Raw genomic sequence first — 23,406 nt, 5'->3', positions numbered from 1 at the left:
TGTAATGCAGTATACGTACATACAAACTAAGAATTCCAGGGTATGTTCAAACACAATTTCAAGGGTAGATATAGTACGCGTGCATATATACCCGAGACTTTCGGTGGGAAATAGGCACTGCACTCATTCACTTGTAAGTGTGCATTGCACGGGTAATGTTAAGGTGTTGAATTTTGTTCCCGCAAGAGGCAAGATACGCCTTTCTTTATTTTTTTTTTTTTCACCTGCCTTCATTTTGCCATTTCTGCACTTTAACTCTTAAAAAGAGATAAGTAATTTGCCCTACATTTTCATCGCTGTTTCTCTTTTTCGTTGTCTTCGAAAAGTAAGAGTAAAATTGTCCTAAGGGCTGTGCATTCTACTAGGCGTGAAGATTTCTTGGTACAAACTTCGTCTGGTGTTCTGAACAATCACTATCTCGTGATTACGGTAGACAATGTTCATTGGGCAGCGCTGTGCGCACCATCTCGTTGCGGTACTATACTCGGTTACAAGCTAAGAAAAAAAAACATGGCTGATCCCTCCGTCATAGGAATCGGTATAACACGAAAGTGAAACGTGTCTTCACAGAAGCAGTGCTTATTGTGTAGTGATATATGAGAGCTTGTACAATGTCTATTCGTGTTTGGCAGCTATAGCGCCGTTTGACGTGGATGCACCCACGTTGACAGCATGTCTCTATCGCGACGACTAACGCCCATGATCATGAATTAACCGTTGTGGTAGCTGACGGTGTGAACATATATTTGGACACAGCGAATCGTGAATCCCGCGTAAGGATGATATCAACAAGCTCATGATCAACACTGGTACCCGGTATGCACTTCTTCAAAGCGTCGTCAATTAAGGAGAGAAACGACACGGTGTGCGCTTTCTAGTAATGGGTAGCCGACGCCTGTGCTCATGCATACATAACACACACTGTGCTTCAGCAACACGGGATGTAGAGGTTCGTAACCTGAGCCGCAAACGCGTGCGTCCCACTGGCCTCTGTCGCCCAGGCGCCGCTCTCGCTCCGCGAAGGCACGACATTCGCCCGTCGAAATCGCGTCCTTTCTGCAACGCACATTGCAGCAGTTTTGTTAGTCACTGCTCTCGCAACTGAAGATATCGGCGGCGGAGAAATCCCGTTGGTGCACGTGGAAGCTACACTACTCCGATGAGCCGACGCACGCTAACACGAAGCCAAAGGCAAAGAACGTAACTGCGTGAAGGGTGCCTCGGCGACGCCAGCGGGGCGGCTCTGGTATCGAGACGCTTTAACCATGACCTCCGATATCGTGTGCAATCTCGGAGTAAGCGCTAGCGATCGTGAAGCATTACTTCTTTTCACATCTCACAGACGGCGGCACCGCCCCGCTCCGCCCGCCGCGAAAGAGAATGTGTGAAAGATATAAGGCGCGTTCGCGCCACGTGTAGCATCTCCCGAGTTAGCTTAGTCGGTAGCGCGTCGGGCGCTTGCCGTCGCGGCTTCGATTCCCAGCGGGGTGTCTTTTTCTTGGTTTTTTTCTTTCTCACCCGTTGGCGTCCATTTTATGAACGTCATATCCATGACGGATGTACATGGTGGACCCCGGCATAAAACACTTTTGTGTTAAAATGTCAGCTCGGCCCACAGAACAGTGGTGCGCCTGCCCTCAACCTTTGTAAGACAGTCATGCCAGCTGGTTTCCTCTCGAACCATAAGTACTTTTTCTCAGCTAATGTAAATACTACGTATATCGTGATTGAAAGGTCCGTTGTTACTATGTAAAACATTGTGTTTGGATGAACAGCAAATTCAGAATCTCCAGGATGTTGAAGTTTCCAACCTCAAACCAGTGACATAAATGTGTGTCCGTATGGGTATCTCAACTATCTGAAACGCTCCAGAATTGCTTGATGTCACAAAAATGAGTGAGTGCCATTGAATGGAGCATTTATGCAAATTCGCTTTGGGAGGAGCAGTTGTGGGTGGAGCAGACATTTTTCTTAGGTTGCAACCGGGTATAGGAATGCTCGTCGCCCCTGGACAGCAACACAGAGCGTTGCCAAGTTGGGCGAGCATGATTGCGTCCTCTAAAGTGATCCTCTGAGAATACAATGTAATTGAGCGAGGCGGCGCAACCCCTGTTGAAAAGGCATGGCAAGCTTCTTTCTCGGAGAAAATACACAAACTCTGCTTCACATATTTGTAGGACCAATGGCCTCAGTTCCAGTGTCCAGCATTCAGGTGCCGGGTCCCAGCACGCAGGCTGCCGATGGCGGCAGCCGCAGCACCGGCAGTCGGCGCAAGAACAGAGCAAAGGGTAAGGGGCTGTTCTTCGCAGGAAACTGTACAGCCTGCAGCGAAAGTTTACGGGACGTGAAGCTTACGGGATGATAAAATTATAGTGAATGTGTTTTATTATTTAGTGGCACTTTTTCCAGATTTTCACAGCATGCTTGCATTAAAGGTTTCTCGGCTACTGAGTTTGTTTGTTTTTTCCGCAGTCCTGCGAGAAACATAATTCAGGGATTCTACTATGTATGGGGCTTTACATGCCAAAACCATGGTGTGGTTGCGAGGCCCATCATGGTGGAGTACTCCGGAATAATTTACACCACCCAAGGTTATTTAACGTGCGCGTACACAGGTGTTCTTTCATTTCACCCTCATCAGTATACCGCTGCCATGGCTGAAAATTCAGTCCACGTTCTCAAATTTATCAGCACTACAGCATAGATGCTAAGCCTCTACGGCAGGTAGCATTTCTATGTGTCAAACAAAACAAAGGTCTTGCTTGAAAACAAATCACTAACAGAGGTTTATGCCCTTTTTCACCTGCTTAAGTAAAATTAAGTATAGTTATGTAAGTTTAGCTGGAGCAATAAGCTCTGCGCCTCCCGGTACAAACCCAATAAATGCCTTTGTGCATGCATTTGACCTTCAAGCTCAGCAATGGTAACACTCACAAAAGCCCTTTTGCAAACACTAGTGTAGCACATTTGCGAAAACTAACAGTGGCTCAGGTTGATTCTATTGTACCGCCACTACCGGAGGCACTGGCTGCATCCAAGTTTACTGCATATTCGCGCTGATAGCGCCAACAGTGCTGAGTAGTGTCTGTGTGTTGTTCTGTAGTGCAACACATTGGCTCCCTTGTCGCGGCGTGTAGTCGAAGTGTGTAGACTTCTCGTTGTTCTTATCTAAACCAAGACGTGAAATAAAATTAAATCTCTGCAAGCCAATGGTCTTGTCCTTTCTCAGAGCAAGCAAAGCCGAGCTATCGCTCGACAGACCTGGCCATGTTCAGCCATGGCAAATTTTTTGTAAATCTCAAGAAATATCTCTGAACTGTGTTGCCCATTTGGTTGTGCCGTGCTATTGTTGTTGTCGATCTGAATCCCTTCCCATTCTTGCACAGGTGAAGATGAACCGTATGCGGCAAAGGATCGCACAACGTCTGAAGGACGCACAAAATACATACGCCATGCTGACGACGTTCAACGAGGTTGACATGACGTGAGTGCTGCATCTTCTGTTTTGCAGTTGAAGGGTTTCTACCAGAGTTGTCCAGTCACACCTTTCATGCCAGACAGGCGTGTATTTGGTCCTCTTGGTGGCAGAGGAAAGTGGTACTGCATTCGCTCGCATAATTATTGCACCCCTGAATTTGGCGTAGAAACTTTTATTGCTTCTTTTTACTCGTGTGATTATCACACCCACAGCTTGGCATCACAGCAAGCGGTAACGACGCTCCATGTTCACCATTTTGACAGGTGACCACTGTCCCTAGCGCTTTGAATTTGATTTACACCATGGTACAGGCCTACAAGTTACAGATCTGCTGTTAAAGGGACACTAAAGGCAAATATTAAGTCGACAGTTGATTGTTGAAAGTAGCAGTCCAGAAACCTCGTAGTGCTACTTTTATGCCGAGGAAGTGCTTATTTTGAAATAAAATCACGTTTTAGTGGTCCGCATCGCGTTAGCGCACTTCAAATCAGCCACCTGAAATCTGACTTTCATACGTCACTGCTGCCGTGCCCAATGTTGCCCGCCTTTACTGCGCGGCCGCCGACACTAGTAGCAGCAGTAGCGAAAGTAGCAGGACCCACAGCAGCAACAACGGCCATCGAAGCTTGCCGCAATCGCCGCAATGGATGTGGATGGAAAACTTGACAACGAGACGTTGGCTCGCGACGCTGGGCTCCAATTCAGCGACTTGAGCCCCGATGAACGCGGTATGCTACCGAGGGCTCGTAGTGCCGGCGTCGTTGCATGCGGCATTTTGTCAAACTTTCTGTTAGAGCGACTTTCACGAGCGCGGAAAACACACGCGGCAGTACGCGATCCCGAAACTACCACCGAGACGCGACCGTGTGAGCGAAGCAGGGCGCTGGGCGAAGAGCAGTTCGGTGAGAACGGAACCTTTGAACCTCGCGCACCGTTCCTCATGGCAACGCCACAGAGGTTCTTTTTTCCATGAATCAAACGGAAACGAACAAACAGCATTTTATTACGTCTTTTGATGCACGGAAGGTTCTTTTTTTATTGCTGCTAGTTTGATTACTCGTGATTTATTGTAGGCAGACTCTCATATGTCATCGGGATCACTTCGAAAATGTCCCACTCGTGGCGCTCATCATGTGATACATTTAGCTTAATTTATCGGTAAGTAGGGCACTGCTGTTGATAATATTGCCGTTTTAGAAGTTGTCATACATTGAGCTTTCACTCTGACATAAATTGTTATTTGCCTTTAGTGTCCCTTTAAAGGATGTGCTTGAGCGAGGCAACTGCACTGCCAGCAGGCACGAATTGGACACTTTCTCACAAAAGTTCTCTATTGGTGCCATATTAGACGTACCATATCTTGAAATGAGGCCGACACAGCAAGAACCCGCACCTATGTGGAGAAACACAAATACAATTGCTGGCGCATCGTGTATGGCCTCCATGAGGGCCCCGCGCATGAGGCCATGCGCAACGTTCGCATCGCCATACGTAGTGCACAACTCAGTGATGCAGGGCTCTGCTCTGTTGCCTCTCACTTGCCGACATGGTACGGGAGCGTGTGACATGTTCAACTTTTTTGGTCATTTTTCTTGTCTAGCACACTTATCAGCTCGTCTGATTCCTGCAACAAGCACTTTCTCTTTCTCACTGTATGATCAGTTGTGGTTTGCGTTTTGCTTTCTGTACGCGATTCTGGTTACTATAGTCGAATACAACTTTAGAAGTCCCCGGCATTTCCTCCTCAAAGGTGGAGGCACACAAGCCTGCCCCAATGGGCGCGCACTCCGGACTGACATCGGGAACCAGACGGCCAGTGGTTCCGCCTTCGGAGAACGTTGGCGCGTGCGTGATGAGGACTATTTCCTTAGTCATGGAGGCGATCGGCTGCCGTGCTTCGGTTGTCTGGGCGGGGCATCTCCTGACCTTTTAAGTTGTATCTGACTATAACGTTCTTTAAGGCAAACATCAGTTCACCACTGTTTGCGATCGGAAAGTGGTCCCCCACCAGGTGGCTGAAATTTCCAGAGCCCTCCACTGAGTCATCTCTCGTAATCATATCGTGGTTTTGGGACGTAAAACCCCAACAATTGTTATTTATTACAAAGTTGTCGGGAAAGTAAACGACGGATTGGTGAAGTTTTCCTACAAACAAGCACTCCACTGGCAGCATTGATTGCCAAGTTGCCACAGGAACAGCCAAACGGAGGTCGATATGCATCACATATTTCTTGGGCTAGCCTTTGTCATTATTGTTTTCTTTTTCCCATCTTCCTGTGCAGCTGTCATATGCGAGGAGGGTGGTAACAGAAAGGTCAAACTTCAAGCTTTTGAACGACACAAAGGTGGGGGTACTCGGTGGCAAGGAAGACCGCTCCATGAACTTCGATGTTTCAGCATAGTTTTAAATTAATATCAAGCTCCTTCATGTCATTTGTGCTTATAAAAATTATTGGATACAGTGCAGTTCCAGCTAAATAGTTTTGATACAGCATAGATTGAACTGGAGATGATAGAGCGAATGGTTTCCAAAAATATTTTGTAACAATCTTCGTGACCTCCAGCCGGTAGTAGCACACCTGTCGACTTACATCTTCCTTTCTCTCTTGTTTGTCCTTATATGTACAGTAGACTCTCGTTATGTGGAACCTGAAGGATGAGGAAAATGTGTTCAGTTTCACAGGAGTCCCGTTTCTGAGAGATGAACTGGAGGGGCACAGGATTCAAGGACACAAAACCAATCGTATTAGAGGAAGTTGTTCTGTTTAAGCAGCAATTCCGTTTAGGAGATTTCCGTTTACTGAGAGTCTATTGTATACCAGACATGCCTTTTGCTCAAGGTCATTACCGTTGAGCTCAATTTTTACATTCCTGTTTTGAGTCCGAGCTCATTCTTACACGTCGTTCACAGTCACAATCTGGCGTGCTTCTGATTGCGCAGGAGTGTCATTCAGATGAGGAACAAGTACAAGGATGTCTTTGCCAAGAAGCACGGCGTCAAGCTGGGCTTCATGTCGCCATTCGTCAAGGCTGCCGCATTTGCCCTACAAGACCAGCCAATTGTAATGCAGGTAAGCATCAATTGACGACACGAATTTAAAAAAAGGTACACAAGGTATGCAGAGGATTTATAAGGGAGACCTCAAAATGTGTTGCTTTACTGTAAAAACGGTATTCAGATGTGCTGTATTGGAAAGTATCCACAGTGCTGTAGAAAAAATAGTATTCCTGGTATGGTTGTGGAATTTTGAGTGGTAATTCAAAATTGAACAATTTTATAATGGTGATTGAGTGTTTTGTTTAATCGGATGCAGTGATTTAATGTGGATTGCTCATGCCGCTCAAGAAACTTGTCACTTGCGAAGAGTTGCAAAGTTAATCAACGATACACCCTTCATTAAACATAGAAATTTCTCGCAATCTTTTTCTTGCAGTAGCGCTCAATATAGTACAATGGCACTCAGTGTGAGTTGCAACATGGTGGCCATGGTTGAAGAGGCCCCAAGCCATTGCTGTAATACCGGCAAACGTGAAATTGGTTTTGGAAATACCATTAGTGGAAACATTGTTTACTTCACTGATTGTTTTCTATGCCAGCACCACCGTACAGTGTTGGCGCTTCTTTGACCAAGGGCAGCATGTTGAAATTCATTTTGGACGTGATTGTAGACACCATAATCATGTGGAAGCCTTATTTGTACTATGCTTTCCTTTTTGGGAGACGATTAATTACGCAGCATTGTAATTTATTGTAAAGCAGTTTTGCCGCGATAACATCGTAACTAGACAGGCGTGCTTCTTGTAGTACCTTGTTAAATGCTGTGGTAGTGTCATATAGAGCAGCTCAGCTGTGTTGGCATTTCAGTGTGAACATGGCGTGGCTCTTTGCTTTCAGTCATCGACGAGCAAGAAATTGTGTACCGTGACTACATCGACATCAGTGTGGCAGTTTCGACGCCAAAGGTGCGTTTTTGCCTGCTGTGTTTTTTCTCCCATTAGTACCTGTAATCTTTTTGTTTTCTTTGGCTGCCTGCAGCTACTAGCCAGACAGTACAATTGACTGAGAGCATAAAAGTAATTAATAAGTGTCTCATGGGTGCAAAGCCTTTCACCTTTGATCAGCCCACCTTTGGCAAAGGCTTTTGCCTGTGCTCTCCTTAGCATTGCCTAAACGGACTGTGAGATAATGTCTTTCTGGTTCTCATTATTATTATTCGTCTCTTCTTTTTCTTGCAAAATCCTTACCTGAGTTTGTACGCATATATACATGGTCTATAATTGCGAAAAAGACCAGCAAAACGTCATAATTTTGGCATCCTGTGATGCAAGGTGTAATGGTGATTGAAAATAGCCCATGACGACTGAGGGGCGCGAGAAAACGGCACACAATGAAAAGAAGTGCATGGTACGACGCGCTACTAGCAACTTGAAAATTTTTATTCAGGAAAGACGTATTTATAACGCAGTGAAATCAAATTTAGCCCAACGAGTCAACCAAAAAATCTATATGCTCGGCATGCCTATGTGAAGTAATGTTGTAGATAGGCTATCTCCCCTTCCTGCAGACCGGTAGAGGGGTGTCTGATGCAATCCGGCCCCTCCCTCTGGATAAAAAGGGCTTCTATAATCTTCCTCTCCGCGGAGCCCCTGTGCCTGTAGATTACAGTTGTCTGCTCAAATGCAGGCTTGCAGCTACCCTGATCGCACTCCCTGCAATGCATCGCCAGATGCGTGAACGGCCTTCCTATTAAAGAGCTGCTGTGCTTAAACGCACGTTGAGGCATCTACCGGTTTGCCCAATGTATGCCTTGCCGCAAGACTCGCGCCCCTCAGTCATCATGAACAAATACCAACTCGCCCAACTTTTTACTTTACTGAAAATTGCACAATTTTATAACTGCTATTGAATGCACTTTTCTCAGTGTGCCCTTCATTGTCCACTTACAGTCGAACCTCAATAACGAGTGTGACGTTGGGCGAGTTGGTGCATAGCTTCATAAAATATTTGTGGTGCAACTGAGACAAGCAAGAAAACAAGAGGGCAGGATAGGGCACCAATGACGAGTATTGAATTCAGTATTAAACTGGATATATTGTGGGCATTTATCAGGCACTTCTTCATCATCTGTACATTGTCATCATCACATGGTGTTCTTCATCATCTTCACTTGTGGGGACACATCTAGAGATTGTTCTGTGCCTCGGATGTGATCGGTTCGCCAAGTCTCGAAGGCTTATTAAAGGCTTGTCAACTGCTAATTATCAATTGTAACAAAGTAAATTAACAGTCTTGCCATTAATACAGCGTTAAATATAAATTTGTTTACAACGAATTTTCGAGTAAACGAAGCTACTTTCTTGTCAAATGCAACCTCTTTATAGCGAGGTTTAGCTGCACATCACTTGTCTGGCGAATGCCATTCGAAATTGTGAATTGTAGGATCTAGTGACGTAATGCACGTTTCAATTCTCCTTTCTTTGTCCCACTGGGGCAATGCAGAACACTTACCCAGAGTAGAATCTCTGAAAAAGGAGCTAGTTGTCTCGAATTCGTGTTATCAAGTTGCGGGCATGCAAAAACGGACCCAAGTGGTGACTAAATATGTCTCCGTCGTCCTTTTCGTTTCTTTACTTGTGTCCACGTTTTACGTGCTGTGTCCGTGTTGTACATATTAAAAAAATTTTAATCTGACGTTTCACTCCATGAGCATTGTACTGTCCTCACACATTGAAACACGACGTCAATTTCTTTTTGTTGTAACGACTGCTGTGAATGATTGCTCGAAATAATTGCATCATATCTCTACAAGTGTGGCTGCTAAAGGTAATATTGGCTCTGGCGTAACTGTTCGAGTCAAAATTGCGCCGATATGATACAAGCTGAAGATGGTGGAAGCAGAAGTATATGTGCATTACTTAGCCCTAAATTTTCACGCTTGTATCCGCGAGTACTGTGCGTAAACAACAAGCTGGGTTGGTTCTGCCGGAATTTTCGCTATTCTGTCATTGTGGTTATTGTGAACATAAGATATTTTCCCATTTTGTTTTGTCCATCTTCACGCCTGTTGTTCTAATGGCTCCTCTGCCAAATGTTGTTTCTTCAGGGCCTTGTCGTGCCCGTGGTTCGCAACTGCGAGCGCATGAACTACGCCGACATCGAGAAGGCCATCTTTGAGCTGGGCGAGAAGGCGCGCACCGGCAGTCTGGCCATCGAGGACATGGACGGCGGCACCTTCACCATCAGCAATGGCGGCGTCTTCGGTTCCATGTTCGGCACGCCCATCATCAACCCGCCCCAGTCGGCCATCCTTGGCATGCATGCCATCTTCGAGCGGCCCGTGGCCATCAGTGGAAAGGTTATTTTGGAACTCTACATTCATTCATCGGCTCAGAATAAGTTCACCTAAAGGGTCACTCAAGATGAAAACCGTTCAATTACACTTGCATAACGCCTGGAGCACCATTCACCAGAAGAAGGCAAGCTGGTGAGCCACGAAATGCACAAAAAGAAATGATGCACAACAATGCTGCCTCAAAGTTCATCCAGCAGCTCGTCGTCACATCGTTGAGTTTAAATGCATCTGGTAGAGAATATAACTAGGCATTCATGTCTTCTAACGAAGCCCAAAACTTTACTTACTATGCCTACGTGGCCAAACTGTGGAAAAAAAAATTGAATTTTGTACTGTGCTTTGAAGAATTCCCTTCACTGAATCAGTCTTGAGATTTGGGTCACATGAAGTACTAGACCTCGCTTTCAAAAAAAAAATTAAAAATCATTTAATTTTGGCCCAATTTCTTTTGTCTGGTGGCAACCTGTGACTAGCTGTCCCTTTGCAGCTTAAAGGGACACTAAAGAGAAAAACGATTTCTCGCGTATTAGTAAATTACAATTTCACAATACCGAAAACACGATTCTTACCGCGGAAAAATGCTTGGTAAGCGAGAAAATGTACAAAAAGTGAATGCAGGGAGCGACACCATCTTCAAATCTCTGCACCAGACGCCGTGACGTTTTAGGTTTTAACTAGGGGTGTGCGAATATTCGAAATTTCGAATATTTTTCGAATAGTGTTTGCTATTCGATTCGATTCGCACTGAAATTTTACTATTCGAACTATTCGAACTTCCCAAAGACAAATGCAGTCAATGTCCGGTTAAAAGTGACCCCTTCAGATTTTTAATATGCTTCACCTCATTACACTCTCGTACTGCGGCAAAGCTGCCTTTCAAGCTCCGTTACGGTCGAACTTAGCCAAGAGACAAAGTCCGGTTGGAAGTGGTCCCTAGATTTTCAGTATGCTTCACCCCATCACACCCCCGTATTGCGGCAAAGCTGCCTTTTAAGCTCCGTTACGGTCGAACTTAGGCAAGAGACAGTCAATGTCTGATCGGAAGTGGTCCCTAGATTTTTCAATATGCTTCACCTACTCACACCCCCGTATTGCGGCAAAGCTGCCTTTCAAGCTCCGCTACGGTCGCAAATGTATTAACTCAAGAAAACACTGGTTCCAAAATGGAGATGAAAGATGTGACAGAGTTGGGGGCTCAATTAATGCTGTTTTGGGCCTGAAATTTGGGCAGGAAGTCCAAAAAATCGGACGCCGAAGCTTTTTAGCATTCAAAATTTCAGATGTTCTTATATATCGACGTCTACAAGGCAGATTTGGAACTCCGGACTTGAAGGGAGCACACCCTTGTCTGCCACATCAGTTGGCCTTCCACAGAAGTTGAAAGAGAAGGAGAGGCTGAGGAAATGGCATCTCTGCCTATCACGTGTAAAGTGTTGTCGGCAACACTTTGGTTGCACCAAATCATGTACATAAATACAATTCGGCCTCTACATTGCCTCATTCTTGATAAGAAAGACAACTATGAAATATGACCCCACCAGCGCTTCATCAACCTCGCGAAAAGAAACACTTTCATGTTGCAATCTCACAAGAACATACTTAGGGATTCTCTGCAACTTTTTCTGTAATTTCACTTCGAATTATTTGAAAAATGTTTGAGAAATATTCGAAAATTATTCGAAATTATTCGATTCGATTCGCACTCAATCTTTATTATTCGAATTCGCTTCGCACCCAAAATTTTGCTATTCGCACAGCTCTAGTTTTAACGGCTTCTACTGGGTAATGTGGTAAAAATGATGTACATTGTTTTCTCAAGGGGGCCATAAACTTGACATTACCAAGTTTCAGGAAATTTTATAGAGCCAACGTCACCAAAATACGAAAAATACACACTGAAATCCGCGACATCACATGCAAAGATTTCGGTGCGAAATTTAAAAATGAAACTCTGACTTTGATTTTCTCCTCTATTAATAAACGTATGATGGTGAAATAAGCAACATTAGAGTTAGAGTAACAGTTTATCAATCTAAGCCGATTCGTTGTTTCACGTTAGTGTTCCTTAAATGAAATGAGTGACGTTATGCCCATTAACTGTGCCTGTGAATGGCCTGCCCGTTGTTGCAGATTGAGATCCGGCCTATGATGTACATCTGTCTGACCTACGACCACCGGCTGATCGACGGCAGGGAAGCTGTCACGTTCCTCAAGAAGGTCAAGTCTGCCGTTGAGGACCCCGCTGTGCTTATGTTGGACATCTAGCACCGAATCGAAGCCCCACAATGCACCCAACGCAGAATTGCTTGGATAGAGTTGAAGGCGTGAGTAGCGTGCCGTCTGTGCTCACTTACGGTGTCAGTTTCAGTTCAGTTTTAACAGCGGAGTTGTTTAAGCCTTCCATAATCTGTCGAACGCGAACAGACTTGACTAGACTCGACTGGAACTTGGCATCACTTCGCATTACTTCATATAACTTAGCATCACTTGGCATCATTTCGTATAACTTGGCATCACTTCGTGTGGCCACATCCAGCTAGGAACCGATCAGCACCACTTTGCCTTTAGCCTTGCGCCACTAGTGCACCTGGCGTTTTTTACTTTCAGCGTCAAAATATAATTTACAGTGATGTCATGGGCAGTGGGCAAAAAGCCTCTAAAATGGGCTTGAAAGCGTCCCCTGACCATAACATTTGACAAACGGCAGTACAATGATGATAAACATTATACACAACATAATGCAGTAAAACAGTGCAAAAGGTAATGCAAAAATAATGTGCAAAGAGAAGTGCAAACTCCCAATTTAACATGTTATGAAAGTACAACATTTTGACAAAAGCGAAAATTCAGTCAATACACAGGAAGTGTTGAATGAAGTGCTCAATGTAAACAAATGATACGACAAGCTAAGCGTTATGCGCAAATTGGTTGGGCACTCAGTTTGACGCATGTGTAAATAGCTTCTGTTGCTAGTACGTATTTACGTTTTCAGGGTGTATGCCAGCAACTTGTGTGAATACCGTATTTACTCGAACCTAAGCCGATGTTTTTTTTTTTTTTAACTATCTGCGAAAGTGGGGGGGATTGGCTTAGATTCGAGTACAATGATTAAGTTTTTTTTTTTTTCTGGCCTTGCGAATTTCGGGGGTTAGCTTAGAATCTGGGCCAGCCTAGATTCGAGTAAATATGGTAAGATTCTTGGTCATGACGACACTACGTACTGCTCAGATTTCGATAGATTTCTCTTATTGTAGTCTTGACCGATTTTTGCATACTGCTATGTCTTAATGTCCTATTCAAGCTTGGAGATTAAGGAAACCTAAAGCACGACCAAACCTCGTTAAAGCATACAAAGTCACGTCGGACACGGAAATAGCTTTGTTATGTCCAATAATTCGTTATGTTTGTAGCACTGTAATAATGGCAAGATCATTCACTTGTTTTCTTCATACCCAGCAACTCGTTTTATCATTATGCATTATATAGGGGTAAACATTATATGGGGCAAGGCATATAAATGGCAAACATACATATAGGCAGGGTTCTACTGTGCTTGACTACCTGTTACAAACTGAATGCATCATGTTTTTTTGTTGTTGTTGTTTTTTTTTCATCTTCTTCTTGCTCCTTGCCTTTACAGGGGAGGCCTGGCACACCTGGTGGATTGTACTTGAGAAGCGCTCTTCAAAGTCTCGGCGATTTTTTATTTAGGTTTTTACAACCGTTTTGAGAAAAGACGTATGGAAGCTAGGCGTAGTAGTTCGAAATGGGTGCGGCCGACTACAAGCGGCACGGCAGCCCTAGCATTGTTGCCTTTCGTTTGTGTACAGGCTAGCAGCTTCTCTTCTCAATTCCTTTTTTTTTCTTCCATCTAGTAAGCAGATATCACCCTCGCTAACACAGCAAGCTACTACTTGCAAGGAAATGTCGTCTTTTGTATAATTGTTTATTGATTGCTTTGACTAGAATGTTTCGAAAGCAGTCTTTTTGAAGGAAAACTGGAGAAGGACTTTGTTTTTGTTTTTACCTTTTATCACTCTTGCCAGTTTTGAGATAAGAGGGCACGATTCATTAAACCATGTTACAAAGCTTTTGTGTGCTGTCTGCGTTCTCTTTGGAGATAGTATACCTCAATTTTAAGTGCATGTTAAGAACTCCAGGTACACAACCACAGTGAACCCAGTTGCGGTGGCGCTATGCTGGTAAGCGAAACATTGAAAATTCATTTAATAATAATAATATCTGGGGTTTAACGTCCCAAAACCACGATTTGATTATGAGAGACGCCGTAGTGGAGGGCTCCGGAAATTTCGACCGCCTGGGGTTCTTTAACGTGCACCTAAATCTAAGTACACGGGCCTCAAACATTTTCGCCTCCATCGAAAATGCAGCCGCCGCGGCCGGGATTCAATCCCGCGACCTTCGGGTCAGCAGCCGAGCGCTATAACCACTAGACCACCGTGGCGGGGCGTGAAAATTCGTTTAGGTATTGTGCAATACCATACTTTCTCGCGTGTAACCCACACAAAAAATACAGACAATTAGGAGCTAAATCTATGGTGCGGGTAACATGCAAGTTTTGGCGTGCAAGGTGGCTTCACGACAATAGATGGGGACCATTTTTGAAATTTTGTTATGCGCAGGGAAAAGTTTAAACACCAGGAACGTCTTGGGCTCACGCTGACTTGTTCAGACTCAAAATTTCAAAACACCCTTGCACTACTTGATCTCATTGTTCACTAAGATTTCGGTCAGTCTTCACTTTTAACAGCCAGCATGTTCCGAAACAATTGTATGCAGTGCAGCATCATGCCATTTCTTTTAAAACAAGAAAGATGTGTTTTCTTTTTTTTTTGGTAAATCTGGCTATATAAGCAGGACTTTTCCGAAGGGCTCGTTTCTTTGTTAGACACAACCAAATGAATCCAAGAAAAGCACAGGAGACATTGTCTTTTAACTGTGCAGTAATTATGATGTAAATTGAAATGAATTACAGTGGACGGAAAATCTGCATTTCCGTTGGTGGGGTGCAAAACCACAATTTGAAGTTTGTGAGTTCGGATCCAACCGACGGAAAGCGTGATTTCTCGTGCATTTTAATTCATTTCAATTTACATCGTAATCACTGTACTACAGCTAAGACTGCAATTAATGTCCCTTATACTTTCCTTGGTTTAATTGTCTGTTCAATTCAATAGGCTGTGCCATATAATGGTCTATTACAAATGAAACGAAGCGCAAAATATCTCGTCGTGAAATTCGAGCGAACACAACATTGCGGCGGTTCAAGGCGCAATCTATGGCTTACTTTTATTTGTCACAATAAAAATGCAGATCAAGCGTAAGCCTTACTATTTTTCATGGGATTACTATCCGAGAAGCCATTCTAATTCATTGCTATATCATGTTAAACCATATCGTCATCATTTTCAGTCTATTCTGGGGCCACTGCAGGAACGAGGTATCTCCCCGTGATCTCCAATCTACCCTATCTTGTGCGAGCTGATTCCATTTTATTCCTGCGGTGTGCCTCGAACATGCCTCCAACTTACGGCAAGCTCAACCGCAACGCAACTAAGGTCTGCGGAAAAGCTGCCTTATAGGCAGCTTTCCTCATTTTGGTCTCATTTTGGTCGCCAGCTTCAGGTTTTAACACGTCAACATTGGTGTAGCCAGGAGTGTGTGTGTGTGTGGGGGGGGGGGGGGGGGCTCAACCCCCCCCCCCCTTGAAATTTTTAAGGCGAAAGCCTTAAATGCCTCATCAAACGCGAAAATTGACCGTCGGCCTCCCGCGTCATCGGCGTCGGCTTCCCGGGGCTACAGTGAGCTGTACTGGGGCGGCGTGCACAGCACGAGTGGTGCAAAAAAATTACGTGATGACGTCACAGATCGCTATAGAATTTGAGATGTTATCATGACGTCATGAATTTTGGTGTGACGTAACGTTCATGATGTCGTCATCGCATGACGTCGTAACTTGGTCAAAGGTGGGCCAATCGCGGAGGCAGTACAAAACCAGGTGACGTGCCTCCGATCCTGGAGGCAGTGCAAAACCACGCTAATTGCACAAAGCTTTCGGGGAGTGGCGGGGCAGGTTCAACACCTCGACTGAGAAGAAAAGAAGATGGCTTTCGCCTTCGAGTCGTCTTAGGTGAATGCATAAAAGACCCTGCGAGTTTTTTTTCATGTTGCATGCGTAGGCGCACATACAAACACGCACGAACATCGTTAAAGGCTGGTTGAACCCCCTTTCCCTCGGAAAGAAATTTCTGGCTACGCTACGCCCCTGCACATCAATAATTAAGCTGCACGAACAAGAAGCGTGAAAGCAAGACCGACGCATGTTGTGAGAGTAATCGGTAAGTGATAATCTTGTGTAGAACGGTCACCGCCAAAAAGCGTAACGATGTGCGTGAGCAAGCCCATATGGGAAGCCATGCTGCACAGCCCGAAGTCGCAAGACCAAATCCTGGCTGTCCGATACGCCCGCGACAGGGCCCACAGTCCGTAACGCATCACAATAAAGTTGTTCTCTCTCTCTCTCTCTCTCACGTGGTGAACTGGCGTCATCGTGGCCGCCACGTTTGAATACAAGCACCACGGCCGCTGGATGAAAAAGCGCACGTGCGCTTTTTATCCAGCGGCCGTGCAAGCACGTTGAGAAGTTGCTTCTTTGACGTCATTCTGGGCTTCTGTGCCATTTTGCTTTCGCAGCGTCGTCTCTCCGGTGCAGTTCTCGCATATGTGCGATTATCAGTGAGGCTGCACGCCGGAGCTCGCTGCTGTTCATTGGCGTAGCCAGGGGGATTGGGGGTTCAACCATTCCCCCCCCCCCTCCCCACGGAAAAAAAAATTCTGGCTACGGAACTGTGAGCGAGCAATTTCAAAAATAAAAACGAAAATTGACCACCCGTTCGAGGCACAAAGCTACAAGGAAGTCCATACGGATATCTCAGAAACGAAAGCTTTTGAGATATCCGTGGAGAGAAATTGGTCCTAGTCATGGGGATCGAACCGAGGACCAACGCCTGTCCGGGGTGGTTGCTCTACGACTAGCTAACCAGGATGTGGTAGTAAATGGCAGCGCGAAAGCTAATTACATTCGGCAACACGAAGCACATGAACTGACTGACTCGAGGTGTCGACCCCGACCTGGCTATGCCCCTGATAGACAGTTCTTCGGATAGTCCGTAGAATTCTTAAATATATAGTTTAAGCTCGATTTCACAAAGTTAGGACCACGCTCGAATTACTTCGTTAAATCGAGAGGTTCGTAAGATTGAGAAGGAAATTTTTCGCGCCTCTGAAATTTAATATTGTAACGTATGAACAACCAAAAGCTGCCGCGCGCCATTGTATTTGCCACTATGACCCACACAGCACGTGTTTCAGGGAGCGCATGAAAAGACACCAAAACGGGATGGCAAGCTCACTATGGCATAAGCTTTGCGTGCTTGCAAGAAATGCTCTAGCGGATTTTGATAGATAACAGACGGCTTAATTGGAGCCCTGCAACACTTTTCCAAGTAATCATCGAATAGATTCATTAAAAGAGCTTATTGCCTTACGAATCGATTGTCGCAAAAATTTTGAGAATCCGTTAAGTACGAGCGGAGTGAGAGGGATTTTTCGCACGCTTCAAGCGCTATTCTCTCTCCTTTCGAACCTGCGAGCGCACTGAAAGCTACGCAAAGCGGTGGAGGGGGGGAGGAATTGACAATAGCGCAAGAAGATGCGTCCGTTCGTCCAGGCGCTGAGCCGTGCTCCCAATTAGGGTTGCAGAAGTTGCGCCTTTTCCTTTCCTCAACCTCTCCTCCTCCTCCTTCGTTCGTCAGCGCGTGTCGTGACCTTGAGCACCATCTTTGTTTTTTCTTCGAACACGCGACGCGGCTTACTTTCAGTGTAATCGCGAGCACGTGGCGCCATCCCACGGCAGTCGCGGTAACTATGCAGCCCGCCCACGGTGCTCAAATCAGCCAATGGCCGTAGACTTTGGGTTTATGGCGCGGTCATGTGGGCTTAGGGCATTATTTGTCGAGAGAAGAGGGAACTATTTCTAGTTGACTTTGAGAATTAATTGTAAATTCCAGGCCGCGTGCTCTCAGAAGCCTCGACTACCGATCAGCAGGACCCCTTTAGAGCTAAATTATTTGAATTTTGAAATATAGAAACGAAGTATGCACGATGGGGAATAAAGGAAAGCTCTACCTTTACGCGTTATAACAAAAAAAAATGCTCAAATGAAAAATAAAACCTATGTTTCTAGAAACAAAATGGCCGCCATGGCAATATGTGTGTCCCCCTTTGTGATTTACGACACTAGTATCGCATATTCGAAAGACGTACCTCTCGCTCATTGTTCTGTGCTAATCAGGGGCACCGCCAGAAAATTCTTTCGGGGAGCAACAGGGGGGGCGGGAGGGGGGTGTTCAATTACCTTTTATGTATGTTCGTGCATACGTTCATATGTGTGCGACATTGTGCGTCTAAAGTTCAGATGAAAAATATTAAAAAATCGAGGGGGGGGGGTTAACTCCCCCAACCCCTCCGCCCACGGTGCTAATGGATCCATAAAGCTCTCAAGTACAGTCATTATATAGTCTAAGAAAAGATAGAGTAAAAAAACGGCAGATCTCACGCCCTGTGGGAATCGGTTTCATGCGCGAAACAATCAGCGAGTAGTTCTATGGTTCTATGCTGCATTTTTTTGGCTTTGAGCCAAGCGTTGCGAGGTGGATCGACGTGTTTTTATACGGGTGGTCAGGGCCGCACCCAGGAATTTTTTTCGGGGGGTGTTTGTGTGCAGAACGGCTAACTTTGGCAACTAGAGGTCGCTGTGAAGACGTGCAAGTATTTTAGTGTCACCCGAAAGGTTAAAGCATGCAAAAATTTCGGGGGGTGTTAGAACCCCTTCAACCCCCCTTAGTTACGGCCCTGTTTGTAGCATTTGTGTGCACCTCGTGGGCTTACCAGGCACGTCGACGACATTGGCGTTTAAAGGGTAATTTATGGTCTGACGTGACGTCAGCACTCACTAGAGCACATACGTCAGTAATATCGAAATGAAGTCACCTTACGGTGCAATGATGTGAATTGATCTCCTTGATCTGAGTGGGGGCCGCCGGGCAGACATATGTGGTCGAGTGCCATTTTTTGCTCTGTATGCCATAGCAAAAAAAATTTTAAAAAAATCGGGGAGGGGCACGGGCACGGTGTGCCACCCCCTGGCCACGCCACTGTTAACAAGCCTGTAACAAGGCTAACAATGCTCAAAACCAGCGTAAAACAGAGGTCTAAAATAATATAAATTGCAGAAATAGCCTATATATATATATATATATCCCTAGCAAAAATGCCAATAGGATTTCCTATTGGTCCAATAGGAAATCACTATTGGTTCTATAGGACATCTATTGGAGCTGTATTGGTTGTACAAGACTTCTATGGGTACCAATAGACACCAACAGCCACCACCTATTGGTGTCTTATTAGACCAATAGAAGTTGTATTGGCCAAATAGGGGCTGCCTTTTGGTGTGTTATTGGACCAATAGGAGTTGTATTGGTCAAATCGGTGCTGCCTATCTGACTTATTGGGCCAATAGGAGTTGTATTGGTCAAATAAGTACTCCTATTGGTTTCTTAATGTACTAACAGAAGATGTATAAGGCCAACAGGAGTTTTATTGTTCAAACAGCTACCGCCTATTGGTAGCTGTTTATAACATCTTATGACTGATTGAGCGCGTCGGACCCGATCCCGATCAAATTTCTTGATCATGATTGGCTATATTATACGCAAGCTGCAGACGGGATCAATTCACTTTTGATAAGTCTGATCCCGATTGAGCTTAATCGTACACCGTGAGACACCGTGTGCAGTTAGCAACTCACGCGACTAAAAGAGTCATATAAAAAGGCTGCGTGTCGACCACGGCGGTACGGTGTCTCCGTACATGCCGTGCGGTAAACGGGCACTATAGTAAAACACGCTAAAGAAGAACTTGCGAAGGAATCGACAACACAGACACCACAGAATAATAATAAAGAAACCGCCATGAGATCACAACCGGCATAGAACCAGCCAGGTGACGAACAACAAAAAAAAAAAAGTGAGACGGTGCGCGAGGTGGCGACGCTGCATGTTTGAACATTTTTTTTTTTTTTACATGTTCCTTGGTTAAGCAGGCTAAGCCATGTGCTAAGCTATAAGATAAGCTTTGGATAATATGTAAAGTTTATAACTATTTATGCTAAGCAATATAAGTAGTGCTGTAAAGATACAGGAGAAAGAATTGTGGATCTGCAAACGCGACCGACCGTGCGTTTGGCGCGCCATCCGCGCTCGGCCGATACGAAGACAAGCCCAGCCTGCGGCCAAGCTAAGCCAAAACGTTGTGTCTGTCGCCATAGCGCGCGCTTTGTGTGATCTCGATGCTTCACGTAAGCCTGCTTACACGATGTTTGCTTTAGTGTGCTTCCGCGACGATAACGTGAAGACTGTGTTCAGCGTGCACCAGATGGAGACGTTCTGAGCCATAAATGTCTTGGATTTCGACCGATTTCGACTCTACAAAGTGGCACCAAGAATAATGGCAAGACGAGCAACAAGGCCCATGTGCTCCGATTGTTTGGTGAGTTGAGTGGGCATGGTAGTTACTCCTATTTAGTATTTATTTGATATCACCTTTTTTTTGTATTCAAACTTGGGACGAAGCTGAAAGGTCGGGAAAACAAGTCCCTCGTCCTTTGTATCCGGTATTTGATGACAGCGAGACCAGCAACGCCTCGATTGCAAGTCCACACGCTCTCAGAAGTTGAATGATTGAGCGCACATATTATTGTAGTTTGTTTTTGTGTTTGTCAGTATGCACAAAGAAACGTAGCATAGATTAGAGGTAAAGGACAGGCGCCCTGCTCGTGAGTGTAGTTGGAGTCTCGCAAGCCCTTTGTAAGTATTTACAACGTGCGTGTTAAGCCGAAAACGCGTTTATCGCCTCATAGTAAAACGCTCTAGTCGATGCTGTTTGTGTGTTGTAGTGCGCGCCAATCGGCTTATCATACTTGTTCGACATAATGTCACAAGAACCACAGAAGGCCACATGATAATTCATTATACAAAATGTGCATAGCATATGTACTGCACTGGTGCGATTTTTTATTTCATATTTTTTTATTTTTACATACTGCAGCCCAATTAGGGCTATCGCAGGAGTGGGTTTATTAATGTTGTTGGCTTAATTGCATAAGCACGTAACATGCAGCACGTGTGTTATATCCAACTCATTGCAGCCTGACTGCTGTGTTGGGCTTGCAACGATATGGAATCTAGGCTGCCTTTACTACTGTCTTACATATTACCGTTGCCTCATCGTGAATCTACCCTAGCTTAATTTATTTCATGCCATCTTTAAGTTGAGATTTAGTGGCATGCTCTAGTATGATAGTCGCACCACCATCGTGAAAAAGAGCACGTCACAGATAGTAAGTGATTATTGAGTTTGCTGTAATTTAAGGACGAGTTTGCAGTTCATTCTTGGGTACAGCTCAAAAAACACAGGACGCAAGCGTGTAAACGGGATAAGGTGCTGCTTAATTTTTTAAAAAATTTTGCCCCTTTCTTTTCCTTCCTTTTTTGCCGCAAAATTTTGCCGATATACTGTTTTCTTCCACGCAATAAGCCACAGTTGGGTGTGTAATATTTCACTCAGTTTTTTGCTATAGTTCAGCTCCTGCAACATTGTGAACATGTGCAGTGAATTAAGGTCTAGATAATTTCTCACTGTGCCGTCTACTTTCTATACATTGCTTTGAAGGTAAACTTTAATTAAACATGTGTTACTGTTTTCTGATTTCATGGCTCTGTTTATTTACAAAATCTTTCAGGCACTTCCTCGAGTGCGGATGAGGCCTGCAAGATGCAAGATCGCCAACATCATCAAGGGCCAGAAGAAGCACTTGTAGTTTTGATTATGAGAATATATTTGAACATATGTCTCATTCATCCACTGTGATTATCATTGCAGGGGCGCTGCCACAGTGTGGGCCTTCTGCATGACGACAAGACACCCATAAAACACTTGCGCAAGACTAATTCTAATGGGGCTGAGAAGTGGGCAAATACAAAACTAATACAATGCCAGCAGGCAAATACAGAACCAATAGGCCAATATAATTCCAATTGGCTAATAGAGAACCAATACACCAATATAGGTCCAGTAGGCTGATATAGAACCAATAGACCAATAGCCAAATACAGTTCCAATAGACCTATAGAACCAATAGACCAATAGGTGTCAATAACCCAATAGCCTATTGGTTTTTTATTGGGAATTTTTGCTAGGGATATATATATATATATATATATATATATATATATATATATATATATATATATAATGAATCGCAACAATTATTTACCTAAAATTGCGAAAAACGGTTCTGAAACATACGGCTAATACCTGCGCCGCACAAGAGAGGGCGCCACCACCTCGACAAGCGCACCATTGCCAAGGCGGTGGCAAGCGCGCGATTGCCAAGGGAATCGCTGGGTTGCCCGTGTCACGCACTTCATCGGGTTTCACGGTAGTGAAACTGCATTAAGCGCAGGATGTAGAATTACTACACAAGAACAACATTGGTGCAGGATTTAGAACTACACCAGCGCCTCCACAAGAACGACACCAAGACTTACACTAGAACTGCATTAGCGCTACAGTAACCGCGGTACTAGCGCTGGATTAGAGCATAATTAGCGCTGCATTAAGCGCCGGATTTCGTTATTTTTTCTTTAGTGTAGATTGGTTTTTAGCCTTACCGGCGGAGTTACCTCTCTTACTTGGACAATGTGATATACAAGTTGTTCTAACAGCAAAAGTACCTCAGGTAGGGCGACGTTTCGATAGGTGGACCTGTCTTCGTAGGCGCCTCATGATCCCTGGCATATTTGAAATTTAATGAAATTTAGGGTTTGTCAGTGACGTCATGCCACGTGATTTATTTCGCTGTCGGTACTTGTAGCCTGCAAAAAAAAAAAAAGAAGCTCGTGTAGCATTTGGGGTAGTGCTAAACCCTGCGCTAAATGCAGCTCCACTATTGTGAAATCAGAGGAAGTGCGTAGCACGGGCACACAGCGATTTCCGTTCTTCGAGTTCCCACATGCTCCGTTCCAAACCGCCAATGACGTCAGTGTTTGAGGTAAGCGTGTGCGGTTTCACCGTTACCGAGGGCAATCTTGTTAGGTAGATTCGCAAACTCGGTGTGCGACACGCGCGCTACTTTGTGCTGCGCGTTACCGACTTCCTGCGTGTTACGGCAGTTGAGGTACACGTCGTCTGCAGCGAGTTCCTTCAGGTTGTTGCCCCTTCAGATGTAGCGACGAAGCGCCGGTGGGAGGAGCAATCGCTCGCTCGTCGAGGCGGTGGCGCCCTGTCTGGCGCGGCTCGGGTGTCAGCCGCATGTCTGCGAAGTGTTTTCTTTTAGCGATTTTAGTTCATTATTGCGATTACTTCTTGGTTATTTCTGTTAATTTTATTATTTTAGACCTTGTTCGTTTATTTAAATCCAGTTTGAGGATT

General features: G+C 44.8%; 1 protein-coding gene across 1 annotated transcript in view; it reads left to right on the top strand.

The window, feature by feature from the left end:
* Positions 1–13,924, top strand: part of LOC119374171 (dihydrolipoyllysine-residue succinyltransferase component of 2-oxoglutarate dehydrogenase complex, mitochondrial-like) — a 45,328-nt gene extending 31,404 nt beyond the window's left edge. The window contains 8 exon segments of the mRNA XM_037644232.2: positions 2,178–2,244; positions 2,246–2,288; positions 3,387–3,484; positions 6,420–6,553; positions 7,374–7,441; positions 9,583–9,834; positions 11,962–12,155; positions 13,472–13,924. Of these exon segments, the coding sequence (XP_037500160.2) occupies positions 2,178–2,244; positions 2,246–2,288; positions 3,387–3,484; positions 6,420–6,553; positions 7,374–7,441; positions 9,583–9,834; positions 11,962–12,096 (797 nt within the window). The 3' untranslated portion in view covers positions 12,097–12,155; positions 13,472–13,924.
* The last annotated feature ends 9,482 nt before the right edge of the window (positions 13,925–23,406 follow it).

The sequence above is a fragment of the Rhipicephalus sanguineus genome, chromosome 11 (assembly GCF_013339695.2).
Source record: "Rhipicephalus sanguineus isolate Rsan-2018 chromosome 11, BIME_Rsan_1.4, whole genome shotgun sequence".
Taxonomy (NCBI): Eukaryota; Metazoa; Arthropoda; class Arachnida; order Ixodida; family Ixodidae; genus Rhipicephalus; species Rhipicephalus sanguineus.
Note: the sequence above shows the minus strand (reverse complement) of the source record. Positions and strands in the feature narration are given on the sequence as shown.